This window comes from Squalius cephalus, assembly GCF_949319135.1.
Source record: "Squalius cephalus genome assembly, chromosome: 16".
Classification (NCBI taxonomy): Eukaryota; Metazoa; Chordata; class Actinopteri; order Cypriniformes; family Leuciscidae; genus Squalius; species Squalius cephalus.
This window is the reverse complement of record NC_137137.1, coordinates 12,994,039-13,021,776: the sequence shown is the minus strand read 5'-3', so window position 1 is coordinate 13,021,776 and position 27,738 is coordinate 12,994,039. Positions and strand designations below refer to the sequence as shown.

The 27,738-nt window shown below is 38.7% G+C and overlaps 4 protein-coding genes and 1 long non-coding RNA gene across 7 annotated transcripts; 2 read left to right on the top strand and 3 right to left on the bottom strand.

Moving 5' to 3' along the window:
* The first annotated feature begins 392 nt into the window (after positions 1 to 392).
* gpr173 (G protein-coupled receptor 173) lies at positions 393 to 13,255 on the top strand. 2 transcript variants are annotated; one of them, XM_079897095.1, is made up of 2 exons: positions 393 to 527; positions 8,242 to 13,255. In XM_079897095.1, the coding sequence occupies exon 2, from the start codon at positions 8,473 to 8,475 to the stop codon at positions 9,634 to 9,636; it is 1,164 nt and encodes a 387-aa protein (XP_079753221.1). In that variant the 5' UTR covers positions 393 to 527; positions 8,242 to 8,472; the 3' UTR covers positions 9,637 to 13,255. The 2 variants fall into 2 exon arrangements, with proteins under 2 accessions (XP_079753221.1, XP_079753220.1); XM_079897094.1 differs by lacking the exon at positions 393 to 527 and adding an exon at positions 1,979 to 2,212.
* A 1,680-nt stretch (positions 13,256 to 14,935) lies between these two features.
* Positions 14,936 to 18,312, bottom strand: suv39h1a (SUV39H1 histone lysine methyltransferase a). Its single transcript, XM_079897826.1, has 6 exons — positions 18,177 to 18,312; positions 17,755 to 17,900; positions 16,959 to 17,618; positions 16,555 to 16,701; positions 15,501 to 15,630; positions 14,936 to 15,366 (listed from the first exon to the last, which is right to left on the bottom strand). The coding sequence occupies exons 1-6, from the start codon at positions 18,193 to 18,195 to the stop codon at positions 15,233 to 15,235; spliced, it is 1,236 nt and encodes a 411-aa protein (XP_079753952.1). The 5' UTR covers positions 18,196 to 18,312; the 3' UTR covers positions 14,936 to 15,232.
* An 896-nt stretch (positions 18,313 to 19,208) lies between these two features.
* LOC307174107 (organic solute transporter subunit alpha) lies at positions 19,209 to 22,257 on the bottom strand (the record flags this gene model as incomplete). The annotated part of the gene is made up of 8 exons (XM_079897802.1): positions 22,230 to 22,257; positions 21,933 to 22,021; positions 21,148 to 21,299; positions 20,999 to 21,072; positions 20,738 to 20,893; positions 20,524 to 20,635; positions 19,757 to 20,009; positions 19,209 to 19,639 (listed from the first exon to the last, which is right to left on the bottom strand). The coding sequence occupies exons 2-8, from the start codon at positions 21,997 to 21,999 to the stop codon at positions 19,209 to 19,211; spliced, it is 1,245 nt and encodes a 414-aa protein (XP_079753928.1). The 5' UTR covers positions 22,000 to 22,021; positions 22,230 to 22,257.
* A 1,000-nt stretch (positions 22,258 to 23,257) lies between these two features.
* On the top strand, positions 23,258 to 24,494 carry LOC307174382. Its single transcript, XR_013823989.1, has 2 exons — positions 23,258 to 23,483; positions 23,581 to 24,494. It is a non-coding gene; the product is annotated as an uncharacterized lncRNA (long non-coding RNA).
* A 66-nt stretch (positions 24,495 to 24,560) lies between these two features.
* On the bottom strand, positions 24,561 to 27,497 carry mapre1a (microtubule-associated protein, RP/EB family, member 1a). Of its 2 annotated transcripts, XM_079898154.1 has the most exons (8): positions 27,329 to 27,452; positions 26,672 to 26,848; positions 26,171 to 26,316; positions 25,847 to 26,042; positions 25,423 to 25,464; positions 24,968 to 25,071; positions 24,731 to 24,883; positions 24,561 to 24,641 (listed from the first exon to the last, which is right to left on the bottom strand). In XM_079898154.1, the coding sequence occupies exons 2-8, from the start codon at positions 26,790 to 26,792 to the stop codon at positions 24,591 to 24,593; spliced, it is 813 nt and encodes a 270-aa protein (XP_079754280.1). In that variant the 5' UTR covers positions 26,793 to 26,848; positions 27,329 to 27,452; the 3' UTR covers positions 24,561 to 24,590. The 2 variants fall into 2 exon arrangements, with proteins under 2 accessions (XP_079754280.1, XP_079754281.1); XM_079898155.1 differs by lacking the exon at positions 25,423 to 25,464 and having other exon boundaries at positions 27,329 to 27,497.
* Between the last annotated feature and the right edge of the window lie 241 nt (positions 27,498 to 27,738).

Genomic DNA, 27,738 nt, shown 5'->3' with positions numbered 1-27,738 from the left:
GTGTTATGACAGACCTTTGCTTATTAGGAAAATTACATAAAATGTTCTTAACTATCATAATGAAAGATGATGGTGGTGATATACCAGAGTATAGGCTACAACACAGTTCAGGGGCCGTTTAAACTCTGTGAAGTAACAATTTGAAACTTTTTACCAATGACCATGCTGCATTGCATATAGGCTACAACAGCAATGGATGTAGCAGCAGCTTACCAGTGCTATAAACATCACACAAGATTTGTTTAGCAAATAGAAAAGGGACATTGATCTATTTATCTATTTATATGGTAAATCCACCATTTTTGTGCTGCCTATAAATGAAACAACTTTAAAAATGTCAGTTTTGTACTTTCATTCCTTTCAGGTGAGTGATTGTGTGTACTCAGGTCGGTTTTCCTTTTGTCGGAAGAGGCCATCTGTTCCTGCGGCTTCCAGCGGTTCAGGCAGCTGTTTGGCCAGGCATGAGGGCACGCAGCGGATCGCTGTGTCACGCAGAGACAAAACACCTTTTTACCAGGAAGTTACAGGTAGATTAAACGCTCACACACCAAGGGCCTACTGAGCGAGCTGGCTTACAACATTCCTCTCTTCAATAAAAAATGTGCCAAAGACCCAAAATCCATAGAGGAGAACTGGGCCTTCTAGTAATTTCAACATTGTAACATTAGAAAATGTGGCCCTATTTTTACCGACTACAGTGTAAGCCTAATGATATAGAGTATAGCCTATCAATATCTTTTTATTGTTTTGAATAGTTTTTTCATATTTGTTTAGGGTACCTGTTTTGAAATGTTTAAGGATGAAGGATTGAGAATGTAAGCTATATCAATAAGTAGCCATATATTTGTAGGCTATTGTATTGTTTTTATTTTGGTAAAATAACAATACTTCCATATTTTTTGAAAACACTCAAAAATTATTCTTTTTTTTTTTAAAATTTTAGTGCATGAGATTTAAACCATCCTTCATCATTAATTCAAAACAGAAAAACAAACAACAACTATAATTTTGTATTTAAAAAAAATAAAAACTCTGGCCGTTTAAAAGTTGTGGTTGTCTAGCCTATGATTTCAGTGCACCACAGTGAAGAGAACAAGGTAAGTGAGGCTGCCGAAAAATCCCGAGGCGTTTCCGAAGGGATCCGATCCAGAGAAAACTGAGGTAGAGCGCAGAGACGAGAGCTACTGTTTCCTTCGCAGAAGAACCCATTTAATTTCCTTCATTTTTCGTTAACATTCTTAATTCAGCGATGGCACCGGGATACTGACATTAATGGCCAATTCCCGAGCAAAGACTCGGTTCTGACTGCTATGTGTGATCCATATTTTTTGCGCCTTGCATTACAGACCGTACCAGGCTTATGCATTTTAAATATATAGGGCGCTTACATGTACTGTGTACATGTCTCCACATAGAATGACTACACTATGTGAGAGGACAACGCTGATGCCAATGGATGTACCGAAGGATGATGCTTGGTAAAGCGGATTTATTCCCGTCGAAGATAAGATGTGAATCGGTGTGGCGTGGGAGAAAATGTCTTTGGCTTCAGCAAGAAATGAAGATGGGAAGAAGCGTCTTGTATTGTAGCCCAGTACCGAGAGCCAGTCGTTATTTACAAATCTAAATCTGCGTACAAGATAATGATTCTGACGCTGTATCTCAGGATTAATCGAAACCACAAAAACACTGCAGAAATAGAGTAATTGTGCTATTAAACTGTGCTTGATTTAGTCACCGTGTGATGGGAATATACTGCTAAAGCTTGGCCTAGCTTTATGGAAAACCCGTAGACATGACATGCACACGAAAAAAGAGGAAACGATATTTTTTGTTTTTTAAAACCTGTATGTATGTAATATTCCAGCTTCTGGCATAATATTGTTTAACCCGTTCAGCAAAAGACTTTCCAGTGAAACAGGTCTTGTTTCTGTTTTTCAGACGTGACCATTCCGTGTATTAATTAATTAATTAATTATATATATTTTTCATTCTCTGTTCATAAAGGACGTCGAGGTTCATCTTGGATTACAATTTGGATTCATGAGCGATTTATTGAACGCGTTGTGTCGGGTCAAAAAAACGTATTTGCACCTTTTTGTGCGTTTCAATTTTTTATTTATTTTGATTTTTTTAATATTTGCAACAAGCTCCCGTTAAGGCCTACTATCGAGACAAGATCCATTGTCTGGAGGAAGACCAAGAATTACAAGTAAGACATCCATCACTTTATGACTCTCCTGATGTTTTATAATTAACTAGCCTTATAAAATGGAGGATACAATTGCTCGAGCATTTAAAATAATTATTTATTTTTTAACTCAATAATAAAAAATAAACATCCATGACTCTCTGCATGACGCATAATATGTATACTGAAGTGAAATGCAGGCCTGTTTTATGCATTTGTTATTTCATTGTCCCTCATGCAAACGCGCAGATGCGCGCGCGGAATAAGACACACAGAGAGGGAGAGACGCCGTAGTTCTTCATGATATCTAATGATAACCATGCAGGTCACAGTGCTCTAAGAAGATGTGAATCGCACCCAAGAGAGTTAGATAACGAAATAGCAGTGTAACACTGTCTGGGACTGTCGTATATGCGCCCTGACAGAGTCCATACGGGTCATTTGCACTTTTGCGTATTGGCTGTGCGAGTCACGTCATTAGTTCAAAGCAATACATTATTTTCATGTTTTTCAGGTGTTTAACTGAAACCCATTGACAACGCACGCGCTGTAAAACAGGTTCTAGTTCAGTAAACGATTTATGTAGGCTATATCAGTATGGCGCATCACCAAGCGCACCGATAGCCTGTCGCAAATGAAGATGATGGAGATACGGAGAAAACACTTTCTAAAAGCTAGCCACGAACGACGGGATCACGTTGTTCTTTTTTATCGTGTCAAAACGATAGGTGTGGGAGAGTCGAAATGATTCAGGCTCGTTTGGTTGGTGAATTCCGCGTCGCCTCCTCCCACCGAGACCACGGTAGCGATATTCACTGCTGTTGCTATCCAGCCTTCTACCTCCAACCAACTCCCTTTACACCTGACTCCTCCCAACGACATCGAAGGCCTTCTCACTATTAATGCGAGATAAGAGCACGCTAAATCTCTGGAGGGAAATATTAAAGAGTCCGAATAATTAATATAACAAAATGATAACCCAAGGGATGACAACTGTAATGGGTAGTTACAATGGAGCTAAACGCTCCTCGCTTACGCAAAATGTGTGTGTGTATTTTGATATAAATTTTGTAAATTAACAAATGTTGTCTCAATTGTAGCCTATTTGTGTATACATTTTGTATAATTTATTTTTGGAAGCGTTTTGTCCACATGGGGGGTTTTCACTGTGAACCTTTAGCTCTACCATCTTTATGGACTTTTTACCCCACATTATTAAAACTATTTGATAGTTACGAAAAAAGCACTTTGTCTGAAAATGTATGTGATAGCAACATTTAAAAAATCCAACCTTTTGGAATTGCACCTTTTTGGCTAGAATCATTTTGCAGTGCATAGCGATAAACAGGTGTTTATGAAAGTATATACTGCCTTGCTGTATAGTGAGAAAAACAGTATGTACTACCTCATAAGGGACATTTAAATTCATTAGATTACATGTAGGCCAACAGACCTGTTTGTCTTCCAAGACATACAGCCTATGTTAAATACTGAATTTACAGTGGGAACTATTTGCACGCAAATCGATACAATCTGCATATTGAAAAGTTTCATCTTTGGACCATAAAAATGTTAATACTCCCCTCATATCAGGTCACTGAACTACTTTTTTGTTTTTCAAGAGAAAACTTTGACATTAAGCAATGGGAAAACATCTGTTCAAGTTTAATTTATTTTTTATTTTTATCTTTTATCTTTTTTTTTTTTTTTGCATAAAGGTAAAGTTCAATGATACGCATGTAGAACGTTATATCACTTAATATTTATAAAATTGTCATGTTTCTATCTAGAGGTTTCTACAATTGGAAACATCTTCTTAACAATAACAATACTTAAGACTAAATTTTTTAAATTGAATCAGTGGAAGTGCTGATTCAAATAACACCTTTAAATGATATAAAGCTGTACATTTTGTAAACTGGTTACAACAGGTTGTCACAGTAAGGCTGTAACATTTTATCTTCTCTGTGACAGAAACATTTACTTTAATCTCCATTCTGGCTGATTATTTCTCATGAGTGACACTTTTTTCCTTCCCAGCTCACCTCAACGCATACAATTCTGAGTTGCATTGAGGCTTACAAAGACACATACACCGCACAAGGCAGAAGGACCCCGTAGCCTAGCAACAAGCAGCTGTAATTGCTGTGACACAAGTGAATTAGTGTTTCTGCTCTAAAACAATGGGTCGGCGCAGTTCTATCTCCTGTTGGACTAAGGTACTCAGTGACTTTGTCATCAGCTGGCATCTACTTGTAGCTTTCTCGGTACCTGAGAATGTTAGCCAGTGAGGGCTGGCACAAATGGCGCTTTAAGTGCTGCAAATATCACCTCAGCAGGTGTAGGTATACGCCTGGATTCATGGATCAGTGCTCTTTCACATTGAGAGTCAGATAATGCTAGCTGGCTGTTCTACACCACAGCAGGGTACATGTCTGTTTGGAAAGTATATATGCTCTCTACTAAATACCGCCAACCAGGGGCAGAGACTGCCTTTTCGGTATGTGGGTGTAAATGAGAAAGCCTGAGTTAGGTGGAACTTTCAGAAACATTTGGTGACATTGGAAACATTTTCAGAACAATATCGCTATATATTCTAAAGCTTTATTTTGAAGCTCTGCTATGGCTTTTAATGTAGATTTAAAAGATTTCCCACCCCCTAACTCTTTCATTCCCCCCCCTTCCCCCACACCCCTTGCCCCCGCATCCCGGTCCACATGCCTATACTCAACACATAAAAAGTGATGTGTTGTAGCCTAGCAACAATGAGGTAATTACCATGAAAGACTAGTTGCTGGCATGCCATGTAGCTTGTGGTGGAAACAGCTGATCTGTTCGGCACTAAGGGAGAAGCAGAAGATGTTCCTCAGCATGTTACAGCAGATGCTTAGAGGAGCCCTGCTTATCTCGTTCAGCAAATTATTGATTGATCTGTGTTTACTGATGGTGAACACAAATAAAATACCTTGTGTGGTGTCAGGTGCTCTTTTTTTCTGTTCTTTCTATAATAGTTTAAATTTGATGTATGCACTAAAATATATAGGTTTTAAGATTTTCTTCATTTACTTTATTTAAAATCATTAATATTTAACATTATTGAAAATAAATGTTTCATGCACAATGCACTTAGGGTTTTAAATTAATTAACTTAATTATAGGATCATTACTTACCAAACATAAAATGTCCCCAATACTGCAATAGGTGTCTTGAGAAATCACATCTGCCTCTATACGCATTGCTGGGCAGATTACTTGCAAATTGTAGTCCGTTACGGATTACAGATTACATGATGATAATTGTAGTAACGCAACCTAGATTACTCATTTTAGGTAATGTATTCTGTCTACTTTGATTACTTTTAAGCAAAGTCATTTATCACTTAAATTTGAATAGGATTATTGTGTACTATACTGATATCAGTAGTGTTTCGTAACTTAATTATTTATCTCATACATGGTGTAATTGAGAGGTGCTTTTGTCCCCAAATTTAGAAGCATCACAGATTTACTTACATGACAATTACATGGCCATTCTATATTGAGAATGTAGTCAAAGCTAAAATCCATTATTTATGAACAATTTACTGCCATTGTGTGAATATGTAATCATGTAAACCATAAAAAAAAGTAACTGTAATCTGACTTTTTCAATCTTTTTCAGCATCTCACACATGTGCATATTTTTAAGATGCTGTGCCAAGTTAAAAGACCTTCAACTTTTAAAAACATGTCTCCAGACCGTTTTATTTGTGAACAACCCCATTATTATTTTGGTCTGAGTGGAATGCGTATCTTTAAAGTGCATGTAATCAAAAAAAAAAAAAAAAAAAACCTGTTCAGGGGAGCGTCTTGCAGAAACATTCTCTACCTGTCAATCATTTTGGATACATAACTGGTCAAAAATTGGGGATTGAGGGCTTTGGAGGTGGACAAGGAGATGGCAAAAGGATGTGAAGTGAAGCAGGCAAAGGGATGGTTAAAAAAAAACAAAAAAACTGGCAGACGAGACCATGAAGGAGTAGATGGAGGCAGCAACCATGGAAGAGATGAAGGGAGGAGTGGCCAGATGGTGCTGACCCAGAGTATGACCAGGAAGGTGGAGTTGATGGAGGGAGGAGCCGTGGCAGAATCCTGGTTGATGACACCAGGGGGACGTCCAACAGCGATGGAGCAGTAGGTAGTGGAGCCTAGAGCGCAGAAGGAGAGCACAGGGAGCGACAGGAGGCTGATGACCTGGCGGCCGCCACGGAGCTGCAGCGACGACCCCCTCAGATAGTAGAAAGTAGGTATCCGGTATCCGGAGGGCAGAGGTTGAGCTGGAGCGACCGAGAGCAGAGCTAGCTAAAGCCGAAGGGGTGGAGGGCCGGAGAGCAGCAGATGCGCAAGTCTGCAGCGAAGGTGTGACGATGTCCGACCCAGATGGAGCCGACGGTCCGAGGGAGCCCACCGTGGACGAATGCCAGATTTTTCACGCTGGAGTCGAGGAAGGAAGGAGTGCAGGCGATAGGAGTCAGGACAATGGGTCCAAGAGGGACAGAGCACTCAGAAGCTGGAGTTGGAGCCACAGGCTGGCTCCCAGCAGGCCCTCTGTGTAACCACGCCACTGAAAGAAGGTATAGATGACACAGAGGGACCGATTGGGAATGAGAACAACTGGGTGGCAGGAATGGCTGAGGAGGAGAATGGAGAACAGCACAAAAACCAACAAAAAATAAAGTATTCCTGATGGCAGGTTGAAGAGGTGGGAGAGGGAGGCTGGGCGGGTTTAGCAGGACTGAAGACAACGATATATATTCTGGCAAGATGGAAAAGGGACACAAGGAATTCATCTCTCCACAATCAAATAAAGTTCTATTTGGTCTAGCCGGTACTCACTCTGTGGCGGGAGGGTGTCTGGGGCTTGCTTCAATACCCTAGAATTCCATGAGGACTACCACGGCGATGGATGCCGGCTCACACCCCTGGTCAGACTCTATGTTTCAGAGCTTACAGTTTGCATGGGGCTCAGGCATAGTATCCGTCTATCGGGTGGTGATGGACTGGGCTCTGGCTGGGGTTTGGCTGTGGTATGGATCGGGGGTAGACACTTTCCAGTCACCTTATGACGACCTCCATCCAGCTAAGTCCTTTGGTGTCTGGGAGGTCTTCTGGGTGGTGATGGTTGGCTCAAATCAAGGCAGGCGAACAAACACAACTCTAGCATTAACGAGACCAAACAAACTGAAGGGGAACACACATGAACTTAAATACAAGCGATAATAAGGGTGAACACAGCTGAACAGAATGACAAATTAATAATAGTTACTATGACAACTAAAGACTAGGAACTAGGTCAAAGGAAAACAGAAACCAACTAAAAGTTCATGAAAATGAAACTAAGACAAAAATGACTGAATATATGTTACAGTAGCCTACTTACCTACAAAAGTACTGAGTAATGTAAGGTTTAGGGGTAGGTTTAGGATTAGAACCTTACCAAGTTTGTGTCATTACTACAACAAGTACATAGTATGTACATGCAAAACAGGACTGTAAAATAATGTTTGGGAATAATGGTTGACCATCATTAGTGTAGTTTGAAACCTTAACCTTTCTGGTAAATGATAAAATTAAATGTGAGAAAAAATCTAATTTTCAAGTATTTCCCCAATACATTTTATCACAAGTATGTTTCCACACATGACAAATATTCTTTATTTGATTTTTTAGTTTTTTAAGTTTACTGTACCTGAATGTTTTTGGATAATTTTCACGTTATTTATGAATTGCCATAGTACTTCTAGAGTTCGGCACTAGTAGTTTGCCGTTGTATTAGTGTGGTCTCCTCAGTGCTCAATTTATTTGCAAGAAAAAAATGTTGTATTGGAATTAAGAATATTATTAGTTTTTCCTGCATCAATATCACGTCATGATAATTAACTCTTCTTGACTTAAACATCTTTTCTCCCAGGCATTACAGAAATTATATACTTTCCCCAAAAGTCAGTTGTATTTGTGGCCTTTAAAGACCAGCATTTGTTTGTAACAAATGTTTTGTTCTTTATTCACAGGTGTGGCGGCCAAGAGAGGTGGCACGTTTAAAGGGACGTTCCAAAGAAAACTGTACAAAATGGGGCAATGCATATCAAGCTTCTCTCCTTCCATTTGAGACAACAACGAAAGGCAACCACGAGGACGGACGACAGCTCAGCTGGAGGTGGCGGAGGTGGAGAAGGGAGTGGAGGAAGTGGGGGTAAAGGAGGAGTTGAAGGAGGAGGTGTGCAATTTGAGCAGCAAAAGGGATGGCCAACGGAAACGCAAGCAGTGATGGGCCTGGGAACCCCTTGGCGGCTGTGGTGTCCACAACAGGTGGCATGATGGGTGGAGCACCTTCTTCAGCCGTGTCTACCTATGTGAAACTCGTCCTTCTGGGGCTGATCATCTGCATCAGCCTGGTGGGCAACTTAGTGGTATCCCTGCTGGTGCTAAGAGACAGAGCCCTACACAAGGCACCCTACTACTTTCTTCTGGACCTCTGCCTTGCCGACACCATCCGTTCGGCGGTGTGCTTTCCCTTCGTGCTGGTGTCCATCAAGAATGGCTCGGCCTGGACTTACAGCGTGCTCAGCTGCAAGGTGGTGGCCTTCATGGCCGTCCTTTTTTGCTTCCATGCTGCCTTCATGCTGTTCTGCATCAGCGTCACACGTTACATGGCTATCGCCCACCACCGGTTCTACTCCAAGCGAATGACCTTCTGGACATGTGTGGCGGTGGTATGTATGGTCTGGACGCTGTCTGTCGCCATGGCGTTCCCGCCCGTCTTTGACGTTGGCACCTACAAGTTTATCCGCGAGGAGGACCAGTGCATCTTCGAACATCGCTACTTCAAGGCCAATGACACATTAGGCTTTATGCTGATGCTGGCTGTGCTAATCTTGGCCACTCACGTGGTGTACATGAAGCTTCTGCTGTTCGAATACAAACACAGAAAGATGAAGCCGGTCCAAATGGTTCCAGCCATCAGCCAAAACTGGACCTTTCACGGACCTGGAGCCACAGGCCAGGCTGCCGCAAACTGGATAGCAGGGTTCGGCCGTGGCCCAATGCCTCCCACTTTATTGGGCATCAGGCAGAACTTGCACAACCAGAACAGACGCCTGCTAGGCATGGAGGAGTTTAAGGCCGAGAAACAGCTTGGCAGGATGTTCTATGTCATCACCTTGTTTTTTCTGGTGCTTTGGTCCCCGTACATTGTGGCCTGTTACTGGCGGGTCTTTGTTAAGGCGTGCACCATCCCGCACCGGTATCTGTCTACTACCGTGTGGATGAGTTTCGCCCAGGCGGGTGTGAACCCCATCATCTGCTTTTTCCTCAACAAGGACCTGAAGAAGGGCCTGCTGGCCCACCTGCCTCCCTGTTGTAGAACTCCACCTCAACTGCCCCGTGAGCCTTACTGTGTCATGTGAAGATGAGTGTTCATTCATAATGTTCTTTTTTTTCTGTTCTTTCTCTTCTGGATGGTTGGAAAGTGGACAGCCAGGGGGGAGGGAATAAGGGGTCTGTAATTATGGAGACATGGACAAACTTTAAGAGCTGTTGTGGCCTTTGATTTAGTTTAAGATGCTTTAAATGGGTGGATGTCACGGAATAAGCATCTACTGTCACCTTAATGATTTTAAGGGCAAAATGGGCTCTACACTAATGTGTGGTTTGGTAAATCAACTCTTGAACAGGTTTGAAGAACCATATGTTTCGCTTTAGGGTGGTACAAATTCACAAATCAAACAAACTGATGGTCTATTTTATGGTGAATGTATGAAGGCTATATCAAATGGCTTCTTATGATCGATCTCAACAAACATTACCATTTGATTTGGCTCAGTATCTGTATCCCTTTACCAGGATCCTGAGGGCCTCGAATCAAAGATTTGCAAAAATATTCGTATTCATGCCTTGTGAACAGCTGCACTCCTGGCAGAGTAATTTATATTATTTGAACTAGTGATTCAAAAATACTCAATGTGCATGTGTATTACCTTATCTTTAAGGGAAAACAAACTTGAGATTAAACTATTTTTAAGAATGAGTGCCAAGCATAAGCCTCTAGGAATGAATGAGGCTGACAAAAAAAGACAAAGTTCCTACAATTTATGCTAATTGGTTGGGCTGAATCCTTCCTGTGGCTTCATCAGACAGGAATTAAGATGCTCAAGAAAAACAGTGTGTATAATAAGCAACTTCCAGAACAAATAATGTTGATTCAAAGGGATTGTAGACAAAAGGAGCTGACTGAAAATATGAATCTGTGTGAAATATGGCCTATTCAGGGTTGAAGGTTCTTTCCCTGAGTTTTTGCTGTAATTTATTGTTTCTTAATTTGTCTTTTTTTCTATTTACTTAATTTATAGAATATTTCATATCATTGCACTCAATAACTCATGCCTTTATAATTTCCATAATGAATCTGAATATATGACCATCTTATGATGTTGAAACCAGAAAAGGTGAAGTATTTTACTGTTAGTTGTTTTGTGAAGAGACGGATCAGTATTGAATACTGATTTGTTAATGATGCATTTCGGTTAAACCAACCGATCATTTATCCTTCCGAACGCTTGCACAGAAGTTGTTGTAAAGGAGAAGTTACTTGGTCTTTTGCGTTTTGAATTACTTGAAAGAAAGTTTGCTAGCCTGTCGGATACAAAAGGTTTTTAATATGTGATTTTCATACATGTATCTTGGAAAGTGATAATTTCAGACTTTACATTTTCAATCATGTAAGTGACAGGTAGGTTGCATTAGAGGTATTTTAGTTTGCATTTACTGTGTTTTACAGACTAACACAGGATGAATGGATTCTTGGAAAGAAGTTGTTGGTCAGGTAGTATTAAGGAGCCTAAAGTCTGACAGTGTATCTCGGCCTCCTGTTGACCAGAAATCAAACAAAAATCTGATTTTTAATCTTGTAATGAAAATATGAATGTGTTTGAGATTAGGGAAGAAAAACATGTAAGGTGTTAGTGGAATGTTTAGATTTCTTTTTTGAAGTATTCCATTTCATTAGGAGCTAATAAGTGGATGGACTAAATTTCCAAATGGGTTGAGTGTCAAATGAATTTCCCTTAATATTTTGCACACAACTCAAGAGATCATTGATCAGCCACATGATTTCTCTGGCATATATTGATTTGAATCAGAATGCTGACCAACACAGACAGGACAGATTGTAATATTTCCGTGAATGTTCAATGAGATCTCTCTCTGTACGGTAGGCATGGGATTGGTAGGAGTGATCAGACTTTCTTTTTCTGAAACCTGTCATTGCAAAAACACAGAAAAAAAAAACATCTATGATGAACAGAAAAAGAGGAATAATTATTTCTGTTATCTGCATTTTATGCCTTATTCCATTACCAAGGTTTAATGTTACCAATGCAAGAATGATCTGAAAGCTGTATGCTTCTAAAGACACCAATAAATCATACTAAAACATATGCTGGGGAAAACACAACACTGTGTATTTGTGGATTATCGGTGGACATGTCTTGCTGCCCTTAACAAGCCTCTGGGTTGCGGGTAAGAAGACGCCTGCATCAGCTGCGTTATTGATAACGAATTTACGAACTGCGACATGTGGGAGTGTACAATTTTGCTCAGTTCTCTGGAGAGACTTGAATTTACGAAAACAAAACAACACAGAGAGACACACATTGATTTTCCGTGGAATTAAAAGGAACTTCTTGGATTCGTAAGGATTTCTTCGAGACTTTTTTCTTCTTCTCGTCTTTGGGCTGGTTTGGGGTGGGGGACAGTATGTGAATGATGGTTTGGGCTATTGTTGTATTCACCTGTGAATAGGAAATCGCTTGGGTCAGTGTTGGGGGTTGGGTGAACCGGATGTGATTTTGTAACAAGCAAAAATGCCTGGTAGAACATTTTTAGTTGCTTCAGGCATCTTATCTTTTGTAAAATAACTGTGAACCTCTGTGTAATTTCATGTGTATTATATGGACAATGCACTAACTTCAAGTGGGGGGCGGAGTGAAGGGTGGGGTTACGACCCTTGATCGTCATCTTTTTACCACGCATGTGTGTGTGAGTGTTTACGCTGAGTATGAGTGTGTGGATAAAACTGGGTACTCATGAGGAGCAAAGCAAAGGTGAAAGGACAGAGATGCACCATTTGATAGGAACCACTCCTGTAGTTGATCCACTAAAATTTCACAATTTCAATGCTTCAACACAACTGCAAAGACTACAGAGAGCTGAGCCTTAAATAAGACATAATGTTTATTAGAATCAACATGGAATATGGATCATAACCAACACTCAAAAAGGAATATGTCTTGTTAACCACATCTTGACACTGACATGAAAACAGACAGCCACAGATGGAAAAGTTATCAGTCATTGTTTGGCCATTTCAGCATTACAATGATTACTGAATATATTTTTTGTTCAAATGAATTGTAAATTATACATTTATTTGGCAAGTGAATTATGATATTCAAGTTGCTCCTTTAAACAGCAAGTGATCAGTTTAGTATCCATTTTGAAAACAGACAAATATGAGTTTTCTTGAGTTTAATTATTCTAACAATGCAATGAATTTGTAAGCAAAAACTGTTACATAATTTATTTAAGGTTGAGAAAGTTTTATCCAACATACCAATGTCTTAATTTTATTTGCCTTTCATATTAATTATTGATAGTGCCTGAGTTGATCACAAAATCATTTTTCTGATTAATCGCTAATAATTGCCAAATCATATTATGAACGAGTGTGTGATTTCATCATGTCAGCTCACTGAACTACTGAACGGATGACAAAAATATTTAAAACTGCTTAGATATGACAAGCCACTCACACAGCTAACTATTATAAGAGCAATAGACAGCACATATGTTCGTTGAAATTTTAGTTGAGCAACTCGGGAGTTGTTTATTTGTGAATGCATGATGAATGAAGGGGGTAATGGAAAAACTGAAGAAAAAAAGAGAAAGAAACGTGAGTCAGCTTTCAGATATCTTGATCTGTAAATCAACAGGATTTTTTTTTCCAACATGACAATAAAAGTTTACTTTTGTTGCATTTTTGACTCTTAATGTGGTCTGATTTTTACTCAATGCTGTATGAGTTCAGGATTGAGTTAGCAATATTCTTGTTTGATTATTGAAGTCTTTTTTCTTTTATCATAATGTTTGTAACCTCTTTGACAGTGAAGTTTGCCAACTCGAAGACACCTCAGATTCACACGCTTGGATTATGAGTTGACCTTTGACCTTTATCTACTTTATACTTATGGCAGATTCTCTGCACTGCAGGAAGATCTAAGTCAGCTAAAATGTGTCGGAGAGACTGAACTATATAGGATGAGCATTTCCCTTTCAGGCCAACAATTTAGATGTGAATATTTTAAAGTCAGCATGAAATCAAAATTTACAATTCTTGTTTTTATATGGAATATTGCAGTATTTATTCGAAATGATGTATCTGTGCACATCTTTTTCTTTTTTTTTTTTTTTATTCATGTGCCGTAATTTTAGTCAAAATAACTTCCTTCCCTCTTGCTGCGACATCTCTTTGCTGATGATGTGTTTACTGGCGTGAGGGCGGGACAACCTGTCACTCACATGACATCACAGCAATAGCAAACCACAACCATCCAATCAATTCCCGTTTAGACAAAATCAAGTCTGCTCTGAATTTTTTCTTGTTTGAGAAGCGTTTCACCTGGATATATTTCCATTTCATGACGGCTTAAATTTTTTTATCAGATTGACGTATATATTCATTCAGGTTCTCGCTCTGTTCCTTCTTTCCAATTTGGGTCATTTGCAAGAATGGTAAATATATGCATGAGCATTTAATAACATCAGATTGTACCAGGGTGTCTCTGCAGCCACCTTAGATATGCATGCAATCTAAACTTGACAGAGAGGTTCCATTGGAATTCAACAGTGAAATTTTCAGCAGCATGCGGTGGATGAACATTAGTTCACCCGGCGTGAGATTGGCCATGGTTAGATGCTCAGACCATATGTGTAAGGTCAGCTGATTAATGTTTGCCAGTCTGCGCTTTCTGAGGTTTGATCCACAGCAAATCCAATAAAGGCAACCACTCGCCCTCGGCAACCACAGCATATCGGGATGCTTGTAGATATTTTATCTAGGTTCTACAGAGTAGAAGATAGGTGTACAAAAGAGCTATGGATATATAAATGAACAGAATGACAGTAGGAAGGAATGAAGACTTCAGCAGCAGAGGGAGAGGGATGAGGAAAGATGGTGGCCTGGAGGAATCTCACCTCCTCATGGCAGATTAAAGCTGAGCTGAGTGTCAGCAAGGCCAGATGAGGGTTCTACTGCAGCCCTCTCCCATATTCACTACACAGATGTGTTATTGCTATTTTATCTGGACATTACATGTGTTCAGTAAAACAGCCTTGTGTTTTAATGTTTTAAATGTGGAATAATGATGCACAAAATCCTTCAATAACTAACATAATACATATCTTTCACCTAATTCTAAACATTTGTCACTGCCACAAGGTGAGCTTGTTTTCTTTATTCACATAGTAATTTTTTTAAAGATTTGTATTGTGTGTACATCTCCCTTGTTGCCTTTTCATCTGTAAATTTAGCAAAGCATTGAACCAAATGTGTTATGAATACAATAGCACCATCTGGTGGCAAATATAGTATGTATATATATATATAGGTAATCAACATAGTATTCTTGTAGACAGAATAAATACTCCACTCAGTATCAAAAGTAATTTTTTATTAACTGAACAAAAGAACATAAAAACATGCATATTCATTGTGGATAAAACATTTATTTTATTAAAACAGTCCTGAAAATGGATTGAAACAATTTAAATTAATTGAATTAATAAAAGCCATCATACATCACAATGGTCACTAACAAATGCATGAAGTTAAAATCTATTTAAAGTACATATACACAAATAAAATAAATAAACATTTCATGAAATGTGTTAAAAATCTTGACATATATTGATGCCTGTCAGTGTATCCGTGCTTTTGTGTGAGCTGGATTAAAACAGATATTTCCGGCAGTTCTTCACTCCACACTTGCACTCCAAATGGATCCGCTTGATGGGTGATCCTTCAATTCCAGCCCGACTTAAGTCTGTGTCCATTTTTTTACTCTCTGCATCTACTGGATCAACTGCAGCAAAAATGAGAAGTATGCATTAGGTATTTACAAAGTTATATAAGATATATTTTTTCCCACATTATCATATTAACAGATCCGCCCCCAAAAATGTTATAAAAGACCAAATAAAAAAATAAAAATCCTACTGGTCATCTTGTAGTCAAAGGTGAGCTCTTCTCCTGCTCTGATCCCTCGTTTTGCAAAGAATGCAATTCTGGGAAGTCGCTCATCTAAGTTCTCAACAAAAACATTATACACCAGCAAGTTTGGATCGCACTGGAAAAACAATGGTAAAGATTTATTAATTGCATGCTTTGTGAAGTTACTGTTATAATGTTAACTTGGCAGCACACTGCGAAAAATGAACATTAACTTTTAGAAACATTGCCCAGACTTGGCAACTCACTGCGTTAAGGTCACAACACCTTTAAAATGTTTATTCTCTTAAAATTAAAAGAGGTCTATAATGATAAATGTACTGGGTAAACATCATATATAATCATTTTAATTTAATTAATAAAAAAATACTTTCAGATATTCAGCAGCCATTACTACAGTCACATGATCCTTCAGAATAAATGATACCTTCTATAAATAAATATCGGAATTTGTTCCAAATTACTTGTGAAGGGGGTGGATTCTGGAATCCACTGCTGCTTCAATATATATGTAATGAGTGATTATAATCAAGGTATTAATTAATATTTTTCCTCCTAAATATCAAATGAGTTGAATGACTTCTCTAGGCTCGAGAGATTTTACTTTGTTATAGAAGTTACCAGTGTGATCACTGAAATGTTCTTTTCATGCTGGCGCCCAGCAACCCAAATCTGCAACCTGGAAGGTCACGACCATATCTAAATTCAGTTGCATAATCGATGGAGATATGCTTCAGTCTATCTGTATATGTGTGGAAAATGTGTTTATCTATTTCTTAGCCAATCAGAATCATTCGACCTGAAGCAAGGCCGTAGCTTAGACCTTGGTGAAGGGTATAATTGCTGTGATATTTATAACTGTAAGCGGTGCGGCCTACGAACTCCTGTGTGAGTCTTGAAGCCTGATGAAACTGCAAACTATATTCAGTAAGACTTTTCTTCAATTTATTATAATTCTGACTCCAGTTCTGGGTCTTTGACTGTAAATCCCCTTACACTCGATAGACAGCCCAGATGATGTGTACAGCTAGTTAGTGCTCACGCTGTGGTTGACAAAATGAGAGACGTTTCCATAATGAGCTGCATCGATGGTGTAGACGTCCTCCACATAGTCCAGATCAAACAGGTAGGTGACGCCTTGCTTATCGTAAACCACTCCTCTCCTCTCTGCTTCCTCTGTGGTGATGATCTGATGCAATACACAACTGACAGCAGGTCAAAATTCACAGTAAAAACAAAAACAAGATTCACCAACATTAACCAATTTAAAGGGATAATTCACCCAAAAACTGGGGTCTAATGTTGTTTCGGACACCACTGACTTTAATTGTATAGCCAAAAACATTTGAAACATTCTTCAAAACATCTTTAATGTAAAAAATTTGAATTATAATTGTTCACACAGGAATGATATTTTTGGATGAGCTATCCCTTTAACTTGCTTACCTCTCCGAGATACTCCATAACGAAGCTGTTTTTGTAAATCCTCTGTAGGGTCCGCACTCCCCACCCTCTGCCATTTGCGGTTTTGAAGATGCACAGATCATACTGAATACCTCTCTGCACAACCCTGTTAGCACAGTCAGGACCACATCGGCACATGGAGTTACACTCGTAGATGGGTACCCCGGGCATCACTTTCACCTGCCTGCTGACATTATACGCTCTCCGATGCTTCAGCAGCCCTGGACAGCAGCCGTCGATCGGCTGAGAGATGCAGTCATCACACTCACAGCCCACCGTCACTCTATTCACATCCACTCCTTTCCCTAACTTATTGTCATTAATGTAGGTGAAGTTTTTAGGAGGTCCATCCAGATCGACCTCATTACAAACAAATATGCAGCCCTTGTGCCTGCAGGTCTGGTTCATGAGGTCTTCCCATTTTTTAAGCTTGATACGTTGCTTGGCCTTCTGGAGGAGGAAGGACACAACGGGGGCGCTCATAGATGTTGAATCGAGCGGGTCATTGGCCTGAAGCAGAGCTGCCTTCATGTCTTTTCGAAACTGGTGCAAGAGTATTGGGCATTTAAGGTTTTTGACAGGCTCCCATGTGTTTTCTGACTCTGCATAGCCCCTCCACTTCACCAGGAAGAACTCTCGACCCTGAACAGGCATATTTTTAAAGGTTACGGTGACATGAATCATGTAAATTGGAAATATAAAATATGGATAAGGAGAAACAGCTGGAGCCACAAATGACTAGATCACAGTTGTATGCAATGCATAATTAATAACTCACCTTGTGTTTTTTGTAGTTGCACAGATACTCCACTTCATAGTCATTAAAGTTGTTCTTTGTCACACTCAGCTGATTGCAAACTAGTCTTTCTCTGCGGCATAGAGCCTGGAGGTCCTCCCATGAAAGTTTACAAGACACCCTGCAATCTTAAATCATATGCAAGGGGCTCAATGTATATTCCTTAAGAAACAAATGCAACCTTTCACACATGTTAGTGTCATGTAGCACTTGCTGTACACTAGTCATGTCATTAACTATAGCATATTTAAAAGTTCCCTAGTAAGACAGCATTTTGTGATTATTTATTGCTATTTTATATATATTTTAGTTTAGCCATTGCGCACGTTTATTGTTATTTATATGAAACGTGCATCTAAACGGCAATGTTCGTCACTATTTGAAGAAAGCAAAAGAAATCCTACCTTTCAAATATTGCGCCATGTTCGCGCCTGAATTAATCACCACCTCGCCTCAGTCGTCTCCCCTTCAGTACAGGCTGGATTCCCAAAACCGGATAATACGAATATGGAATTCGCGTTGATGATTGGTCGAGTTGTAACTGAGAGAAGAAAACCTAATGTTCATTGGTCAATCCCGTTGACACAAAACCATGGCACAATGTGTTTATGTATTTATGTCTAAGCTGTCAACAACTTAAAATCACAATTTGTAAGCGAAAACTCGTATTTATATCACTGTTATTTTTTATTTTATTATTATTTTATATTTTATAACAGAATATAGGCTAATCATGAAAAATATCTCACTCGAGTCCTTACTGAAAGTTATTTTCACTTGTTTTAATGAACAAATTGTGAAGTTGTTTTCATAGAAATGAACAGGAAATAGACCTTATTCAGGGTAGCGCCATATTTGCAATGAAAACGAGGCTGCACATGTCTATTGTTCAGCTAACGATACATATTTAAAAAAAGTTTTGAAAATGAATAATCAGCTTTGCTTTATACAGTGCACGCCATTGTATAGACTGCAAGTATGCCTCACAGCCTCGCTTTCATTTAAGATTCAGTATGAAAAAAATCTGTACATTACACATCCATATCAAAAACGCAAATTTTGAAGCTGTTATGTTTATTTTTAAACACACATGTTTCTAATAAAAGTGACTAGATATGTTTGGGTTAAGTGTTTACATTGTTGACCAAAACGTCCAATATTGTCAAGTTATATTTACCACAGGCCTTATTTTACTCTTAAATAATAATAATAAAAAAAACGTATAAAACCCCATAGGAAAATCTTGAGGGAACCACTGGAAAATTAGTCTTCCGGGTATTGACGTCACGCCTATGGCAGCTTCTGGATCAAATGTAAAAATGTAGCCTTATTTATTGGGAATCACTAATACATTGTGTAGCCTATTTTTAATTTAAATGTACTAATAATAGTAAACTGCACTATTAGAGATTAAAAAAAAATGTATACATTTTTCTCTATACAACAGTAACATCACCACTGTCAATATGGTTAATTTCAGCACTGACAGTAATTGTCGACAGCTCCACATTCATGGAGTCCTCAGGAGGTGTAAAATGTACTTTCTCCATGTTTGTTGCAGTTTGTAGTCTGTGCTGTAAGGGAAAAGGGAAGCAGTCCAGTGGTGCGTGTTCAATTTTACAGAGGCTGTCTTCACTGTCGCTGTTGTATCCGAGGTTAGAATGGCATGGCTCGTCCTCTTGAGAGGAGAGCTGCACAGCGATTGGCAGCTCGTCTTCTGTCTGAATTGCCTTTTCATTGAGAACTCTTATGACATCAATCTCCATTTCTTCACCCTCGCCATGACAGGGTTCAACTTTCCGGAATGTGTGATGTGCAAACAGGCTGATGCAGAACATCTCCACAATTACAGAATAGTGGTAGATTACTGGTAGAAAGACAAAATGAGAGAAAATCATTATTGTAACAAATTAAAGCAGATGTATTCCAGTTTCCAGATCCCAAAACTTTTGGAAAATCGAAGGAAATGTTTTATATATCATACACTGAGAACGAAACAGGTCAGAGAAGGGAGGAGTGCAGGGGATGACATTCAGCGCACCCATGGTCTCCAGAATTCCACTCTGTAGTCCACAAAGGACCAGGACAACAATGATGCAAATAAATTTGGCTCGAAGACTGTATCCAGGCAATGCCCTTTTTGAAGCTTTATAAAACAGCAAGTAGCCATAGAAGGACAGAAACGTGGATATGGCAATGATGGCATTTACATACATGTTGGGATTACCCGAATTCACCTGAGAAAGAGAAAAAGATTACAGAGACACAAGAAACAAATTCTAACCCCTAACCCTAATAAGAAATGTTTCTTGAGCACCAAATCAGCATGTTAGGGAGATTTCTGAAGGATCATGTGACACTGAAGTTTGGAGTGATGATGCTGAAAATTCAGCTTTGCCATCACAGGAATAAATAAAAAATTGAAAATATTAAAATAGAAAACAGTTATTTTAAATGGTTATAATATTTCACAACATTATGGGTTTTGCTGTATTTTTGATCACATAAATGCAGCCTTGGTAAGCATTCTTTCAAAAACATAAAAAAATCATAATGATTCCAAACTTTTGAACGGTACTCCAAATAAGGTATCGCTTTTTAAGGAAGCAGCATATGAATGAGACTGAATATGAACATATGAAAAATGTTGTGATCTTGAAGAAGAGAGAATTAAACTCGGATAAATAAAAGCTTCTCTCTCAACAGGCCTATCATATAAATATTACATTAGCAATGGCGTATTGTACTTACATCACCGTAATCATATTGTTCATTTGTCCAGAGGACAAGAGTGAGGAAGAACAGGAATGTTCTGACCACAGAAAGCTGAAGAACAGCGGCCATCATCCACCCCACACTGGTCCTAATGGAAAAAAAGGTTAAGATTCCACCGTTATTATGAAACAGACCGGTTATTATAAATTACGTAAGTTAAAGATATGCAGGTGTATGTGTGATTAAGTACTTGTTGATGTCAAAGAGAGGAAGACAGCAGCAGCAGCAACAGGGGAAGGGGTTTGGAGACACCTGCTCCCCTGCTAATGCCTCCAGCATGCGGGTCTTTCCACCGAAGAAGTCTTTGATAAGACCCATGAACTTCAAGAGTGTAATGGAGTGATATCTGCCAAGAAATTTAAAAACATTCCATACAGATATGACTGGCCATTTGGATCACTATTGTGCAATTCGATTACAAAACAACAGTGTTTAGTCAAAAGTCACTCACAGAGATGCAATGAAATTGCACAGAGATGAGGAGCGTGGAACATATAGCGCAATGATAGACGTCATCCCGAAGACCTGTCAAAAGTACAAAACGTTACCAAAAGGTAACTAAAGGAAATGAATGAATTGAGGGAGAAGGCGCTTCTTTACTGGATATATTCCCAGGATCCACAGGCAGAGATGCCTGCGCCTCTGAGAGGGGACATGACGCAGAAAAAAGACGATCTCCTCCAAGAAGAGAGCAAGCAGCAGCACAGCAAACACAGCAGGAAGGAGGAACAGCCAGAGATCGTTCTTGATCACTATGAGCAGAACGAGCAAAACCACACTCTTAAAAATAAAGCTTCCAATAAGAGATTTTCAAAGCAATGCCACAGAAGAACCATTTTGGGTTCCCAAAAGAATCTTTCAGCAAATAGTTCTTAAAATAACCATTTTTAGAAAAACATTTTAATAGTCTAGAAGCTTTTTCCACAACAAATAAGTGAAATGGAAATGTTCTCCATGGAACAATGGATGTCAAAAAATAACCTTTACTTTTGAGATTCAAAGAGATATATAATTTCCCATCCTGGTACCCATTCATGTGTCTAAATGTTCCATAGCTCAGAGGCACACTTTTGGCAGCTTTTAGGGTAATAATGGAAACAAGTGAAAATGAAGAAGGAAAATGGGGGAACAATGCTATATAGATAACTCAAATAGCTCTGTAAATATTGTTGACTGATGAGCAGTTTCATCTGTGTTGGGTTTATTTCTACTGCATTTACAAATTGTACAGCATTTATTTATACATGTGATACATTGCAGCGTATTGTCATTCCTGTCATGCAGGGAAAATTACATTTAACATTGTAACACTGGTTATAGCAGCAAACCGCAGAGCTTGGTTTGATACATCTACTTTCATCCTCATGTTAAGTTAAACCTCTTACCTTTAAAGAACTCAGATGACAAAGGGATCCCACCTCCCATGAACGTGCAGTTGTCCACCCTCCTCATTGTTCAGTGAAATCTGAAAGACCTATGAAACACAAGAATTTCGATTGGGAGCCCTCAGACGTCAGGATCCAAATAAGTAAACAAACGCTTATTTGTTAGTTAGGTGCAAACCCCTGTGCTACAGAAATAGTGAAAGATTTAGATAAATAGGCAATTGTGTATAAATAGTTCATGCCAAATCTATACCAAGGTGGATTCTTATTGCCTAAGGGATGTCTTTCTGAGCTCACTTATTAATGATTGACTCAAACACAGGTAGGGCGCAGGTAGAGGGCCAAGTCCATCTTCCCACAAGTCTCAGACAACCTTACATGATTTATGTTAGGAAATACAGTACATGGGATATGTATGAACATTTAATACAGTTCTTAAAAAAAAAAAACTATATTTGAATGACTGATGAAATATGTAGCAAACAGTCCTCTGTCTGTAATGAGCCATTTTACAATTTTATCATTTACTTTAAATTAGGCCTGTAATATAATTTCAGTCATTGGTCATAATTCATGTTACACACAGAAAAAAAAGTGGCTGGTTACTAATTACTAGATTTTTTTAAGGAATTATAGCCCACTTGATAAAAAAATAATCTAACATGAATTGTACTTAAAGGTTGACAGTTTGAGTCATAATCTAATTTTGGAGTTGAATCTGAAACAAACCAAAGCTTAGCTTTATAGGGATAACCCTAAAAGGAAAATTCTGTCATTTACTCACCCTCATGTTATTTCTGTCTTCTGATGAACACAAAAGATATTTTATTGAATGTCGGTAACCGAACAGTTGATGGTCCCACATAGGCTACTCTGTAAGTCAATAGGGACCATCAACTGTTTGGTTACCGTTACACATATTCTTTAAAATATATTTTATGTTCAGCAGAAGAAAGAAATTCATAGCCTATAGGTTTGGAACAACTGACTGAATTTTCCGGCGTTCTGTGTTTTTATTAGGCTATAATGCAACTATTGAAAAAGTGGAGAATCTCCGGATCAAAACACAAGCCAAAAAAAAATAAAAAATGTTTGTTTAAAAGCAGAGGCTCTGTTCTTTCTTTTGATAGCATGCTCAGATATTCTTACAAGAAAGAATGCTGGGGGGCATGAACATTTTGTTAACATTTCCAAAAATGCTGGAGGTGGCTGGCAACCAAAAAACGCTAACTGGGAAAAGTTACTAATATTTCATCGGGATGCGACCTCTAGTGCGTTTGAGTGAGGGGCTTTTATTTTAAAATCCATTACCGGAGACAAATCCGGAAGTCAAACGAGAGATGCAATTCGTAAACATTGAGGCAGGATGCCTTAAAATTGAGCATTTTATATTAATAACAATTACTTACATTTAATAGATAACAAAGTGATAAATAATACTTTAAATAAAATGCAATGCTGCGTTTAAATGGCTTATTCTTGTGACCTTGAAAGTAAAAACTGGTTTGCATTAGCAATTTACTGAAATTTAAAAGATTTCGTAAATAACAGGTACGTCAGTGATTTTACAGAGCATTACATTTGATCACCAAATCACAGAGGAGTTAAGTGAACCGAGTAATGAATGGCTTTGAATTGTTTTAAACAGAGCTGTGGCAGTCTTTATAAAGAGATGGAGAAGCAGAATGATGTGGAGGATCCTGAGAGGGAGTCGGGTGCAGCCGAAGCGATCGCGGAGTCTCTCTCATTCCCAGAGGTGTACCGCATGATTCAAGCTGGGGAGGAAGTTCCTGGACTCCAGAAGCTGGAGATCAAACCTTGTCATGATCAGCCCACGGTTTCTCAGATGCCCAGAAAGTCAAAACCATGGGAAAAATGACTGTTTCCTAATAATAAAATATGGACTGGTTTACAATATTGCTTATATGCAAACGTAGTAAAAAAAATTGTTAGCTTTGCAGTTTATGACTTTAATACATGGCACATGCACAGCACACATGAATGTAAAATAAAGCATGCTTTAAGAAACTGCCTAACTTTGTCAGATTTAGCATAATAGTGGCACTTGCAGCTTAACAGCTTTGGCCAGTTAAGATTAAGTGAGGGCTATGTCACCTGACTCAAACCCAAAGCCTCTCATGACTGTTAAGCGGTTCCTCATGTGCTTGTAAAAGGAAATGCAAAAGGTTGACACACATCCTGCTTCAGCGCTTTTTAGAGGAAGTGAACTTCACTCACAACTGGTCAACAAGCAGTCAAATGTACAGTTCAGAAACTAGATAACAGCAAAAGTTCTGGAGTATACCAATACTCTGGTGGAACTACAAAATGAATGGATCAGAATGGCTTGCTGAAGTTTGAATACAATACCTGGTTTTGTTTACTCATTGTTGGCAAGTCAGACCTCAGTGGACTGCTTTATACAAACAGCCTTTGATAAGTACTTTATTTTTCATTCACAAAAATAATTTTGTTTTGATGGTCAATAAAAAAAAAACTACTGAAAACTCAAGGTATAGAACTTCCCTGAATAAAAAGACATTCAAAAGTCAAAGTCCAAAATGATGGACCAAAGGCAAGTGCAGCAGAAATCAGCCAGTATGTGCATTTGAGAGTCCAACGGGGTAATTTTTAAAAAAAACGGTCACCCCTGATTGGTCAAAACTCTTCCGGTTCTGCCGCCTCATCCTCTGGAATTACAAAACCGTCCTGTTGAAAGATGGGACAAATCACAGAACTGAGTGGGCTGATGAATGTTAAGTCTCAAACTATTTTTAAAAACAGTGATAACCACTTACGTCTGTGGCATAGAGAATATCCACAATCTTTTGCAGTGTAGGATCACCCTCACCCTCTTTCTCTTGGCAGATGAGCTCAATGTTTCTCAGTTTGCCAAAGTAGAAATCCCTTTCTTTTTCCATGTCAGCAATGGTGGCCTTCAGGTCATTTACCTGAAATTATAAAATTATTAACATCTGAACAAATTGAAAATATAATGCTAAAGCCTTGATTTATTGTTTCTTGTAAAATCTTACCATCTGAGTAAGTGCTCCTTTCTCTTCATCACCACCGCCTCCTCGCATTGCAGCCGGAACCGTCTTTGGTGCAGATTTAGGTGCTGTGGCTGAACGCTGTGGAGCTGAACATCAACAGGACATCCATCACCTTGTTATACATACTTGTCAAACTGCCTTAAGGATAAGGATCAAATTTCAGCATCAAGAATTCCAGCAGCAAATTTGCTTAATTGATGAATTCTTTTACAATATTAAAGCTGAAATAATAACAGTAATAAAATATTCCACAAATAAGTGCTGTAGCCCCAAAAGAGAACTGCAAGACTGTTGTTTTTAAATGCGCAATACTTCGAAAAGTACCATAATCACCATAATGTGAATGAGAAAATACCCAGAAGTGAATTAGCCTAGTAGATGTGCCTAGCCTAGCAATGTGCCTTAACTAAACTAACTGGTAGTTTTCAACATCTTACCAACAGGGGCCATTGGCTTGACTGCAGGTGTGATGCCTGTGTCTGAAGTAAACAGAAAGATCCATGCACAGGCAACGTAAGGCTCCAGCCATTCTCGCACATGTAAAAACAGCTAAAGCATGTACAACTGGCCCACTGGTGCATGACTTAGTCACACCCACATATTCTGGGGTCATAATCCATAACAGCTGCAGCTGCCATGCACCTGTTATCATTAGGACAGCTAGCTTCCGACAATAACGCTAGTCCCACATAACTTCGAAGAGGACTATATGAACCCAAAAAGATTGATGATGATAATTGTTCATTAAAAATGATAAGTATCCATTTAATATTAGTAGGTGATTTATGCATGCTATTTCCCCCTTAAGCCTAAAAAGGCTGCAATGGCATCTAGAACAACCTGTTTGTTCTCGCTCCTTACCTGAGCTAGGCTTCCTTGGCTTGTTAGCCGTGGCTGCTGCTGGACTCGGATTGCCAGCCATTTCTTGTCCCTGTCGAGCGGCCACTGGATCATATTCCTTCCCATCATAGTTTGCGTCAAAGAACTTCTTAAACCACTGCACAAACTCAAAGTTGTCCTGGAACTTGCCCTTTATAAGCTTGTCAACAGGAATAATCTACAGAGATGTAAGATGTCAAAATAACAAGCAAAAAATTTGTTACACATTGTACATCATGAATATATTTTGTGTGACAAAACGGAAAACACGATTTGCGTGCTAATAAATGTGACTGGTTGACATACTTTGCTAACACCCATCTTTTTGAAACTGGCTTGAATAAGTTTGAAGTTGTGGATGTATTCATGCTCAAGTTTGGCCTGGAATTTCACTTTCTTTAGTGGAATACACGATGGGAACAGCATGTCCATGAATTGACAGTAAGCAGCACCTTAAAACACATTAGTAAGACAGTCAGCAAATAATACATATAAAATAAAACATAATATAAAGTATTTTTTTTAAAAGTCATGCAGGTCCCAACCTAGAAAAAAAAGAAAAAACTCATCCCCCCCTCCACAGTACTATCTTTGTTCATTCCCTCAGTAATGTGACCCAGATATTGACAGACACACTTAGCATGCAAATAACAGTCATGTCATTCTATGACATCCCACTAATTCTATACAATCGTTATGATTAAAATACAAACTAGGCTTTATGTTTATCTCAGAGACCCCGTCAGTACATTAATGATGCTCAAGTTGGGAGTAAAAAGTGAAGGAGCCAGACAGCTGGTCACTGACCTGAGCACAGTTGCTCGATCTTGGCATGGCTCATCTGTAAAGACTCGTTTATCCATGTGAGCATGTCATGGCGGCTGAGGTTTTCACTCGTCACTGATGTCGAGAACACGTTCACAGCCATGGCTCAGACAAAACCAATTATTTCAAGCTGATGGAGGCACTTTTCCGCTTAAGTTGCTAGAAAAAGAGGTTGAGTTAAGAGTTCAGGCTCATTTCCTTAAACATACATTCACACCCTTTAGCCCATCTACATCATCTTTACTTCCTACTTAATGTCACTTCAATGTGTGGCTGTATATTTATATCCATCTATGAGTTTCAGGTCTGAATCGAGCACATTACAAATGGAATAAAAATGGGGTAACGTTAACGTTATTTGTTTTAAAGTTTGTCTTTAGTGAATTTTGTATGATGCCCATTGAACGCTCTGCTTTAATGTAAAAGTTGTAAACTAATCTGTCAGAATTATTAATCGATTATTCATATAACGTTAACGGTTAAACGGTTGATGCTCTTGTAATAACCGTTGTCTTTAACTGTCGAACATTTAAATCACGACATTAAAAGGCAAGTATCGTCCTAAGTGAGCAAATCTACCATTAAAGTACATTTTTCTGTGTTTCTGTGTCACAGATCAAATCAATGCTTTTATCTTACATTTGGTTCTGAAAGTCCAAACTATGATGGGATGTGAGTGAACCGGGCTGTAGTTTCACCGGCGTGTCGTTCGTAAAGTGCCGCTTCTGCAGCAGGCTGGATAATGGGCTGCAAGTCTGCAACCACAGCAGAAGCTTACTAACCAATCACAGATGTCAAAATAAAAGTCAGCATCCGGCAATATGTACCAAACATATAACTAAATACTGCCATCTGTCAAAATAAAAGTAACCATCAATAAAAGCCATTATTAAACGTATTAATATATAACAAAATTTAAAGTTTAACAAAAAGTTAACACTTTTGGTAAATTTAATAATGTATAAATGCAATTTTAAGCTATTTATTTTGCGTTTTTTTTTTTCTACCAGTCTTAATACAGAATTAATACATTTATGCTCTATCAAACT

Bases quoted from the DNA above. Each gene is read 5' to 3' on its own strand.
- gpr173 (XM_079897095.1), top strand. From the start codon at position 8,473: ATGGCCAACGGAAACGCAAGCAGTGATGGGCCTGGGAACCCCTTGGCG.
- suv39h1a (XM_079897826.1), bottom strand. The intron at 16,702-16,958 runs GTAAGCAAGTTA...GTATTGCATCAG, and splicing joins TTATGGAGTATCTCGGAGAG to ATCATCACCACAGAGGAAGC. The intron at 15,631-16,554 runs GTGAGCACTAAC...TTGTTTTTCCAG, and splicing joins CTCATTTTGTCAACCACAGC to TGCGATCCAAACTTGCTGGT.
- mapre1a (XM_079898154.1), bottom strand. From the start codon at position 26,792: ATGGCTGTGAACGTGTTCTCGACATCAGTGACGAGTGAAAACCTCAGC. The intron at 26,043-26,170 runs GTATGTCAACCA...ACATCTCTGTAG, and splicing joins AAAAGATGGGTGTTAGCAAA to ATTATTCCTGTTGACAAGCT. The intron at 25,465-25,846 runs GTAAGGAGCGAG...TGTTTACTTCAG, and splicing joins GCCAAGGAAGCCTAGCTCAG to ACACAGGCATCACACCTGCA.